Genomic DNA, 11,646 nt, shown 5'->3' with positions numbered 1-11,646 from the left:
TATTTATCACCTAGCTTCTATAATTAACATTTTGCTATATTTACTTTAACCACATATTCCTCAATCCATCTTATTTTCTTATTCATTTAAAAATAAGTTCCAGAAATCAGTGCACCTTACCTCTAAATACTTCAGCATGCACATCATTAGCTGAAGTTTAATATCTTTATGGTTCTTAATATTTTAGTTAAATTTCACACACAGTGAAATATACCAATCTTGTGTTTGATGAATTTTGGCAAATGTATACACATGTGTAACCCACACCCCAGTCAAGATGTTGAATAATTCTATCACCCCAGGGAGTTCCCTCATGCCCTCTTCCAATCAATTCCCAGTTCCATGCCCCCAGAGGCAAATCTGTGCTTGAATTCTGTCACTATAGATTCGTTTTCTTATTATTAAATTATATGTGAGTGGAATCATACAGTATATACTCTTTCATGTCTGGTTTGGTTTTGCTCGGCATAATAGTTTTGATAGTCTTCAGAGTTGTTTTTATCAGTAATTAATTTATTTTTATTTGTGGGAATTATTCTATTATACAGATATACCACAATTTGTTTTTTTATTTACCTATTGTTGGACATTTGAGTTGTTTCTGGTTTTGGGCTACTATAAACAAAGAGGCTGTAAACATTCTCATACCAATCTTTCTGGGTAAATAATCTAGGCATGAAATTGCTGGGTCAGAAGGTAGGTAAACAATGTTAAAATTTAAAGACACTGCCAGAACTTTTCCCAAAGAGGTTGTGCCATTTTATGTGTGTTCTGGTCGCTCCACATCTTGACCTGCTTTTGATGTTGTCATCCTATTTAATTTTAGCCATTCTGGTGGGTGTAAGTGATAACTCACTGTGGGTTTAATTGGCATTTCTCTGATGGCCAATGATGTGGGGCACTTTTTAACATGCTTATTGGCCATTCGTATCTTCCTTCGTGAAGCTGTCTGTACAAATATTTATTTGCTCATTTTTTTATTGGGATTTTTGTTCTTATTGAATTATAGAGCATTTAACCTTTTCATATGTCAAAAAACTTCACATGTAGTTCTTATTTGTCTGCATATTAATTTGTTCTCTGTTCTTTTCAATAAATATTGTATCATAACATTTCCCCCTTTTTTTTCCCTCCTGGAAAGTTGGTCCATTTTAAAGTGTCATAAGCCTTTTTCCATTCTGATCGAGTTTTAAGAATGAACAGTTTGGGTAGCCACTGATCAAATTTGGCTAATTTAATATGTTACTCTAAAATCTCAGGGGACACCTTAAGTCCAACTTGTGCTTCCATCTGTCATCTTGAAATAAGGTAGAAAATAAGCTTACCTAAATTTTGTAGTCCACTCAATACCACCTACTGTGGCTGGCACGATGGTCAGTAACTGCTTGTTTAATATTTCCTGTAGTGTGGTCCATTTCACTAAATACCAATCTTTTGGGGAGAATTTGATTCCATAGTGTCAACAGAACTATCGCTTTACCCTCCTATATAAGTCTCCTTGCTGTGAGGACTCTATTTTTGCTCTCCTTTACCTACTAAGGCTTTGAATGGCAACAGCTTGGAGCTGATCAGTATAGAAGAACTGTGTCAGGAACCTCAGTTCTGAAGGTCAAAGAGACTTCCAGAGGCCAATCTTCTAAATACCCCACCTTCCCTGCCTGCCTCTTTATGTATTATAATAATATGACTAGTTAAACCCAACTGTCTGCCATCTTGACGATCCTGTACTCAAGCATCAGAGCCATGCTGACAGGTCTCCCTTTAAAGTTGTGGTCACCAGTAGAAGGTAAATGAGTATTTGCCCCGCCCCTCACACCCAGGGTTCCCACGGTGAACCCCTACTCCCATTCTGCCCCTCTCTGCCCCCACCCCCCACTGACGACCTTGCCTCTTATTTCCTTCAAAAGCAGATAAGGAACCCTGCCATCTTCCCTTCACCAAACCTGCCCACCTACCTGGATCTATATAGCCTTTCTCTCCTGTTACGAAGGATGACGTGTCCTTTTTCCTCTACCAAAGGCTAAACTTCTATTTAGTTACAAGATCCGAGGCCTCTGATCTTCTGCAAGATTCTCTCCATTTCTTCTACACCATCGATGCCTCCCTCTCTGCTGGACCATTCCTATCAGCACACAAACATGCTATCTCCCTACATTTCTGGGAGGCAGACGCTACAGAGAGGTGGCTCGTCCTTGGTCACACAGTTCTCCTGGCTCTAGCCCAGGACCGTACCATCATCTGTGCTGCCCCTCCCTATATTTCAAGCATTGAAAGGAGCTGCTGTTGATCCTTCAAAACATCTAGTGTCCCTCTCTCCAGAGGTAGAAATCAGTTCTCCTCGTTTCTGAGGTTCAAGTCATTTTTGCTGCAAGACATCTGTTCCCAGGGACTATGGGGAGACTGGTTTTGTCACAGTCTGGAGAACTGCAGAGATGAGTGGGAGGACCGTGCTGGCCCTGAGAGCTAGATTCTTGAGAAAATGTGTGAAATTAGTCAAACCAAGATTTGGAGAAGATAAATCATGCTGCAGTTAGCTGTAGGCTGCACAGGACCTGAGAATTGAGGAAACACCTCCATACTTCAGGCCAGGAAGCTATGGGTACTGATACCGGCTTGTGCCTTCCTGGCTGTGTGATCTTGAGTGAGTTACATAATATCTCCGAACCTCAGTTTCTTCACCTGGAAAGTGAGAACAATAACTATCCCAAAGAGCATTATGCTGTGAGAATGAAATAAGTTCACATGCATCAAGCTCTGGGCACATTTTGAGCACTCAGTGCAGATTAATTTTATTTCCACTTCCTTATTGGCCCAGCTGGATTACCCAGACACTTGTAAGAATGTAAGAACCGGGCTGTCTACATGTTGAGACCTCACAGTTATTTTGCTAATTCCTCATTGGAGTGCTCCTGCCTCTGCAGAAAGTCTGTTGCTTCTGCATTGACCCTTCCTCCTGCCCCCTGGAAGGTTTGGCATGGAACGCCTGTACTAAACTTCATGTTCATTATAGACCTAACTGGAGGCTTCAGGGCAATGAGGGAAAGAATATAACAACAAACTATCGATGAAGGCTGTCAGAAGTCATCTAGTCTAGGCTCTTCTCATAGGACAAAAAGGTGACTTGTCTGCAATCACCTAGCTAGTTAGTCTCCAAGTCAGTGAGAATCCAGGTCTCCTGAATCCTGAGCCCTGGCTAACTTATAACACTTTCAGAAGGCTATCAGCAAGATTTAGTGCAAATACATTTTTTTTTTTTTTACGACTAAGATCTTCCACGAACTGTATCATGATGGTTGTTAGAGATTTTATTATACGTAAATCTTAAAGAGATGAAAAAGATTCTTTATGTAGATTATCTTAATTATCAAGTGTTTTTTAGGACTCTTTTCCTCTTCTTATAGAAAATATTTGGGCTTTTCATAAAACTGGCATTTCTCCTCTTCTTTCTCTAAATAGGAGTTTTCGCTTTCTACTTTGTAATGTTCTTTCCTATCTTTTCTATAGTCTCACAAATCTATGAGACACACAGGTAGTTACTATCCCTTTCTACAAAGCGTGGAAGTCATATAGACCCAGGTTCAAATCTCAGCTCTGTCACTTGCCACCTATATTAGCACGGGCAAGTTACTTAACTTCTCTGAGCCTTACTTACCTCAACTTTGAGTATGGTCATAATACCTTCACTAGGCTATTGTATTTTTTGTTGTTGTTGTGTTTTTAGGTATTACATTTTATGTACCATTTCCCAAATGTCGCTGAGGATGAGAATCTTCTGGGTACTTGTTAAAACAGATTCCCAGGCCTTAGTCCAGAACTATAGAACCAGAATTCCCAGGGGTGAGGCCTGGCAGTCTGACAAGCCCCTGAGATTCTTATCAGGGAAATTCGGGGAACACTAGGTTGATTTCTATAAAGCATTTATTGTTGTATCTGGCACTAAGAAGCAAATATTTATTGAGCACTTATATGTGTTCAATCTTTGAAATTGGGATAATAACAAGTATCGGTTGTTATTATGAGAAACAAGCAAAATAATGTGGAATGCCCAGCAAACAGTAAATTCTAAATCTATGTTGATGTTCTCACTTCATCGTGTTGGTCAGGACTCTTTGAGGCTGGAATGGGATCATCCAGAGGGTCTCTCCAAGGGATATGCCTCCACAACTCCAGGCCTCCACCCTCTCAGCTCAGTACCTCAAACAAAGTTTCTCATTTTCCAAATTCCAGGAATCAAGCCTTTTAACCTATGTGTGTTCCAGGCCTTTCCTTGTACCAGTTACTATGGTCAAAGTTTGGAATACGCTGATTGGCCAGGACTGGGTGACTTAATCACCCCAGGAACCAGGTAGGTAGGGGGCATCCCCGTCTGAACTTCGGGAATGGGGATAGGCCATATCCCTGAGTTCTTGCAGTGGTTTTCTGTAGTACTGTTGCCAGACCAAAAAGAAGTGATGTTTGGCAGGCAACTCCAGATGGTCGTCTTGTCACAGTTGCCTGAGGACACCCAATCAGGTTTAAATCTTTTTTCAGTCTCTCCCCTGCTGGCACATTAGGGGCCTGCCTTGAGGGCCTCCATCCTGCCCTTCTGTCTCCAACCATCATCAGCCCTCTCCTTGGCCCTGCTCACCCCTGGGCCCAGCCTGGCACGGGGGCCTGTCCAAGGGTTAGTCCAGGGACTCAGGGCCGCCATTGTCCAAAGCTGCTTATTAGGGATCCACTATGGGAATCCTTCCAACCACGAACAATGAGTTTCTGAACCAGAATAAAAACAGCCTTTGCAAGTCAGCAAATGAGACAAACTGAATTGCTCATCCTCTTTCCCTGGCACGGGGGCCTGTCCAAGGTTTAGTCCAGGGACTCAGGGCCGCCATTGTCCAAAGCTGCTTATTAGGGATCCACTATGGGAATCCTTCCAACCACGAACAATGAGTTTCTGAACCAGAATAAAAACAGCCTTTGCAAGTCAGCAAATGAGACAAACTGAATTGCTCATCTTCTTTCCCTTGTCTGCCTGGCTCTTTTAATGCAGTGGGTAAGAACAAGGTCTTCAGTGTCAGAAAGACACAGATTTGAGGCTTAACTGCCACTTACTAGTTGGGCTAGTTGTCTCTCTTGTCCGAGTCTGAGTTTTGTCTATGAAATCTGTGTGAGGATTAAGGGAGACAATGGATATAAACTATGACAGAGTAGGAGCTCATAATCTAGAATCATCATCATCATTAATCTCCCTTCAGGGACTGGTCTGCATCAAGAAATGCATACCCTTTTCAGGGATGATCAACCTGACACTATCTGGAAGCCAAATCCACTCTAAGTATTTAAAATCATAGGATGTACTCCAAAGCCACGTAAAACACAGCTATGCTGTAGTGCTTGCTCTATCCTGTCCACCCAAGGCTTGGCTGTTCTTCCTGGAAGACACTGCACTGTGTATCTGGTGCTTCTCACAACAGCTGGCCTTCCTACGATCAGTGAGCCATGTAGATAGGGTGCCTAAGCCCAGGAATGGGAGTCCTGGGGTCCAGGCTGGGCTCTGCAACTGCCTTACAGTGTGACAGTGTGACTTACCCTCATTGAGTTTTGGTTTCTTTTTTCATCAAATGAGGACTGATTGATTTCTAAGGGCCTTTGCTTCTCAAGGGTCCATCCTATGGCATTCGCTAGTACTCAGGGAGGACACCTTGCTCATCAGAGGTGTGATGGGCAAGGGTGAACAACTGCTTCAACACAGGTGGCTCAGGAGCCACACAGCCTGGCTTACTCCTCATGCTCTTTTCTGGCTGCATGACCTGACAAACCTGTATAGAATAAGAGCACCTGCCTGAAGATTCAATGAGATGCTTCATACTAAGCACAGTACCTGGCACACAGCAAGAGCTCAATAAAGGTCAGCTCTCCGCCTCTCCCCCTCTGGCCAAGCTTACTTTTATTCCTTGCCATTCCTGACTAGGTTTGATGAGAACAGTTCAAAACAGATCTGGGATTCACCCTGGCTTCACCTCTTCTTACCTCCAAGTCACTGGACCTGTTTTCATTTATAAAATGGGTACAATAAGAGGGATGATATCAACGTTTGGTATGATATAGGGTTTTCCTCCTAGTCCCAACATTAACCCACTCAATATCATTTATTTTACCTTACCTTTTATAGCATTTATTTTCATATCTAAGTGAATCAACTAATCCTTAAATCCTCCATAAAGGGAGTCACGACTAGAACACCTGAGACCAGGCCAAGTAGACCTTGATCCACCTCGCCTCTCTACTCCCATGTTTTCACCAGCTCTGGACAAGCACATCTGCTTAGTTCATCCTCACAGCTCCTGTGCTTAGCGAAGCCATTGGCCTCTGGGAGGCCACCTCCCTCCCTTATCCTACACATGGAGTCAGAGGATGTCTATTTGCTCCAAAGAGCAGAGTGCCAGGGTACCACCCAGAGGGTGAGGTAGGTTGGTCTCTCCTGAGAAGCACACCACTATAAGGCTGAGAATGAATACATATGCATATGTACAAACTACCACAGTACACTGGAAAACACGGAACCTGGCACACATGCCTTAAATGTCAACTTTTGGTCCACTGATGCTACTTGTAAGCATCTGTACTAAAAAATCCAGTAAAAATAACAGAATGTCTACTATAGTGGTAAGTTGGAAATAACCCAAACATCTAACCATTTGATTAGGATTAAGCAAATCAGAAGTTAATGGACTACTACATAGCCATTTAAGATACATGCTTTTGAAGACCTTTTAGAGGTAGAAATTATCACAATGGTTAAAAAAGGAATAAATTTGTTTCACACATTCCTGAGGTTTTCAAGAATATATTCTTTTTATAGCCTGAAAGCAATGAGGATATTCAAAATAAGGCCCCAAGTTTGGCTTAACTTATCAGTGACTGTTTTTTAAGTAACTCTTCTTATATCTTTATCTCTTTACATCTTTTGGATCCCCCTGCCCCCCGATGAAGCTTTTAATGAAGATAGCACACTGAGTTTTGCTTTGAGACCTCAAGTATCCAAACTTAGTATCAAGTCACATCTCCTATAAGAAAAGTTATTTTATCAGGTAAGCCCCTGTCAGCTAACAGGTTATCTGGCATGCATCTCAGAAAGATCAATGGCCTGTTGGACTCAAAAAAGCCATCCCCCAAAAAATTGTATAAAAAGATTTATTGAAATTTATCAATGACAAACAGACATAAAACTCAAAAGTTTGGCTCTTCTGAGGGGAGGAGAAAAACTGGTGCAGATGTTCTTTTGTACAGATGAAACAGGTCTAGGAAACAACACGTCACTTCTAAAGCAATCCAGAAGAGGGACATGAAAGCAAACCTGTACATTCACTAGGAATTTGCAGTCATTTCAGATTTCCACTAGGTAAGAAAATACAATTTTGTGTTAGTTTTTCCGTGCTCGGGTGTATGAAAAACAAAAACAAAAACAAAAACAAACCGGCCGACATGCAGCAATGTCTCCTGCGCTTAGGTTTGTAAAAATGGTCTAAAGCACAGAAGTACATGTGGAAGAATTCTCTTGTCATTTTGTAAAACAAAGCGTTCTATTATTTTACAGAACAAGGTAGGAGAGTTAAAAAAAAATCTTTTAAAGAGGTTGATGTTTGAGGATTTGTTTCTTCTAATTGTAATCACCAAATCCATTTTACTCATAATTCATAAGCCTGCTGCTTTCAGCTGTGTAGTTCATAGCTCTTAAGAGTGACATCAGAGTCTTCTTCGTAGAACGAAGCCCACCACCATCTGTGAAGAGGGAAAGGGAATGAGAGACTGGGACTGTCCCCCAACCAGTGCCAACATACGCCTTTAAGGTTGCTATTTAAAACCAGGGCGTTGGATGCCTCTAGCAGGCCCAAGAAATGCAGAAATCGTGTGAACCAGAACGAGAGGTAAAATATGGCTAGTGCTCAGCCGCTCCTGGGCTTTGAGAAACCAAAGTGAGGCCAGCCATGGCCTTCCAACCAACTCAGGAGACTCGGGAAATACCAGGAAATGTAAGAGACCTCCAAACCATCCTCTTTGAGAGTAAAGAACAAATGCTATCTCTCACTTGGTGTGTACTCAGCTATTGCATTTACAGGGACAAAAACAGACACAAAAAAAAGTAGGGGAAAAAAATAAAGAGTGGCAGTAAAAATAGTATTTTATTCCACCCCCTCCCGCCCTCCCTCCCCCCCAACCCGCAGTACACTTTTCCCCTCTCGTTCCCACAGCAACGTTACAATCAGAAAAAAATAAGTTTCGGGGGGCGGGATTTGGGGGGGGGTATGGGTAAAAACAGTCAAATCACAATAGGAAATTTTCAAAATAGGTTATTCCACTTAGTCATCGTCTTCTCCCTCATCTTCGGGTTCTCGTTTTCGCTTCTGACCTCTCTCTTCTTCTGGAAGAGTAAGGAAAAGGCATTTAGATTAAACACGATCCTGCCTCTAACTCAGCCCGCCTGCTGGAAAACCAGGGGACCACACATCTAGGAAGCTTTGCCATCCTGGCAAAATGAGACAGGAGATTTGCAAAGCCAGGGAGGCAACTACGGCCTCAGATGGGCATGTTCTGCCCATTGCCAGGTTCTCAGGGCCTACACAATCTGTCAGCTGAAGGAACCAGCCTGCCATGAGCTGAGAATAAAAAGACTGCCATACCACCAAGGTCTTCTTCATCTTCCTCATCGTCTACTTCCCCGTCGTTATAACCTTCTTCATCCTCCTAGAAGAGAAGATGCACGTCAAGCATTAGGCGTGCACCAGAGCTAGGAACTTGCTGAGGAAGCTACCTTCCCTGACATTGACCTCCAAAAGGTAGGGATCATCTCCAGCCTCTCAGAGTCCCACACAAGGACCTACTATCTCAGAATGAATCTAAACCAGAGGTTCTTTTGCATCCAGGACCCCTTTAAGAATGTTTAGAAAGTTTTGACCCCCTTCCCCAGAAAATACATCCATCACAGATGGTATTTGCAAACAATGTTTGGGAGTTGTGGGTTCTACCCCCAGGTTAAAGACTCCTGAGCTGAAGTCCCTATAACTCAGGCAGCGTTCCAATCTGCTGTTCTCTTGGAGAACGAGTTCCTAAGCCCACCCTGTCATATAAAGTAGGCTATCCTTTCATCTGTCCTCAGCCTAGTTTGGGCTTCAAGGGAAGACCCTAGTTTCAGCAAATCCAGATTCTGTGGGTGAGTCCAATCTCACCCTACCCAGCCCTTCACCATCTTGCAAACTGAGATCCGTTGGAGGAGAAGGAAGGATAAATTCAAGGCCCCCTGAGGACATCATCCCTGCCCCTAGAGATCTAGCCAAGTGTGTGACTTCATTCTTAACATAGGACTCTTGCTTTATCTGCTCCTGAAGTAACATGCTATTTAAATCTCTGTATGTTGAACACCGTTTCTAAAGCATCAGGCAAGCCCATTGCTTAAAAAGAACTGGTGCTAGACTTCTTTTTGTCAAGGGAAATACCCTTTTATAATGTCACCAAATAGTTCCTTAATCAGTCTGTTTGCTGAGACTCTTGCTTTTTTTGTGTGTGTATCAGCTTTTACTGGAAGCTGTATATCTGCAGATGGTCAATGAGATTAAAAACACACACACACAAAAACAACCCTACACGGGGCAGCTCCGGTGACAGGAAGAACAAGACGAAAATATCCATTAGCCAGCACGACTTACTGCCCTGTCCTAGGGGGACCTGTTTTTCCTAAGTCTTTCTTTTTAAAGTACTTGCAGTAGTCTTCGGAGGTGGGCCTAGCAGCCTACACCTATGAAGAGGAAAAGCCCTGCTGCAGACAAGGCAGGAACCAAGCCGATCTCCTCAGTTCTTCTCTTTGCCCGGGCCTGCCTCTCCCGAGCCTGGGCTGGTCAGGCTAGCAGATCCTGCCCAAGCAGGTCTGCACAGGCATCTGCATGCCTGACCAAGAGAGATGGGAAACGGAGAAGGCAGGTGCCTTGTCCATGCTATTGTCATTTTAAGCCTTTCCAGGTCTAACTTTTGCAATTAGCAATTTAAAAAGTTGATTTCGAAATCTGAACAAATCATGGAAAATGACTCTGCTATAGAGATTCAACACAGAAACACAAAACCCAGTGTACTGAGCCAGCACCTTGGAGAAGGGTGTGAAAGCCTAAAATAGTAAGTGGTCAAACACCCTTTGTCAGACATTATCCTTAAGCATCTTACTTACAAATTAATTTATCTTCTTGACAATCAGCGAGTTGATCCCTATTTACAACCTAGTTGTAAATGACGCTTATTTCATAGATGAAGAAATAAGATCAGAAAAGGCTGAGGACTTTGTCCAGGGACACACAGGTAAATCTCTTCTATATATTACCACTCAGAGATTTTGTCAAAAAAACTGGGAATGAGCCAAGGTATTAGGAAAATGGCACTACTTCCACTGTGTGCAGGAGACCCTTGTCACTCTGATTTGGGATCCAGCAGTGTCTTCTAATACACTTCAGTTCAGGGCAGTCTTTGATTTCCCTAATACTCTAAGTGCTCAGTGAATATCTTAATTAACATATGAATGCAAAAAAGCAGAAAATAGGGACATGAATGCAGTAAGAACTAATTTTCACACAGAAACAAGGGCCAGGCTTACCCCAGCAGGTAAGTCCCCTCTTTACCTGCCTCCAGAATCCCCTTACCCACTCCTACTCCAGCCTCCCAGGGCTTGCTGGAAGTCCAGCCTCTCCCAAACCAGGCCAAAACAAGGTCCTGAAATGGACTCAGTTCCTTAACCAGGGCTCCCAGGCTGCCAAAGGCTGGTCACTGAAGCATTTAGTGGGACTGATGCAGAGGCAGCAGGGAGACTCAGGGAGACGGTGCCCCCACCCCACCCAGCTACTTACCTCATCCTCCGCACTCACATCCTCCTCTTCACCTTCCTCCTCTTCCTCCTCATCCTCTTCATCCTCCACTACCTGAGCATCCTCATCATATTCTTCCTCTGTGCAGTGGAAATGGGGACAAGAAAGGAACTGGTGGTGAGCTAGCTCCTCTCTCACACAGCACAGGCCCCAGGCTGACAGGCCTGGCGGGGTGGGGGGGTCCTCAGTGTGGGGCCCATGACCCTCCCACCCTCACCCAGGCTCCAAACCTGGATGCTCTAATATAACTGAACACACCCTAGAGTGGTCTAAAAGATAAGCCCTCCTCTCCAAGTTTTACAAATATGAAAGATCCTCTGTGAAGGCTGAGAGAGCAAAGAAATTGCTGGATCAGAGGAGCAAGTTACAGGGCCTGGGAAAGCTCAGAAGTCAATTTATTTAGAAAAAACATCTAGCCAAACTCTTTGCTGTAACAGAGAAATTTGAGGCACAAATGGAGAAGTGACTTGTTCAAGGTCACACCTCAAGTTAGTCTAGGCCTAGAAACGTGGTCTCAGGACTTCAGTCCTGGCCCTATGCTGCATCACAAGAGTGACAAACTAAGGCAAACGGGGTATCTGAATATCTTGCAAAATACTCTCATCTAACAAGGAAAAACAAAATCTTATGTCTGAATTAATTGGGCAAGTGCCTCTAATCTTAACCTAATTCTGGCCGTGAGTACGTGAAGAGAAGCCACATTGTGCTGGCTGTGTGGGAAGGTAAGAGGGGGGGTAGGAGGAGATGCCCCTTTCTTTTCTCT

General features: G+C 43.3%; 1 protein-coding gene across 2 annotated transcripts in view; it reads right to left on the bottom strand.

The window, feature by feature from the left end:
• Nucleotides 1–7,157: 7,157 nt before the first annotated feature.
• Nucleotides 7,158–11,646, bottom strand: part of ANP32A (acidic nuclear phosphoprotein 32 family member A) — a 37,559-nt gene continuing 33,070 nt past the window's right edge. The window contains exons 5-7 of one of the 2 annotated variants that reach the window (XM_006920217.2): nt 10,866–10,963; nt 8,661–8,724; nt 7,158–8,401 (exon numbers count right to left, since the gene is read on the bottom strand). In XM_006920217.2, coding sequence (XP_006920279.1) covers nt 8,340–8,401; nt 8,661–8,724; nt 10,866–10,963 — 224 coding nt within the window. In that variant the 3' untranslated portion in view covers nt 7,158–8,339. The remainder of the gene's footprint in view (nt 8,402–8,660; nt 8,725–10,865; nt 10,964–11,646) is intronic. The other variant, XM_015596074.2, reaches the window with a different exon arrangement.

Source organism: Pteropus alecto, unplaced genomic scaffold (genome assembly GCF_000325575.1).
Source record: "Pteropus alecto unplaced genomic scaffold, ASM32557v1 scaffold86, whole genome shotgun sequence".
Lineage (NCBI taxonomy): Eukaryota > Metazoa > Chordata > Mammalia > Chiroptera > Pteropodidae > Pteropus > Pteropus alecto.
The sequence above is the reverse complement of the archived record's forward strand: the minus strand, read 5'-3'. Positions and strand labels throughout refer to the sequence as shown.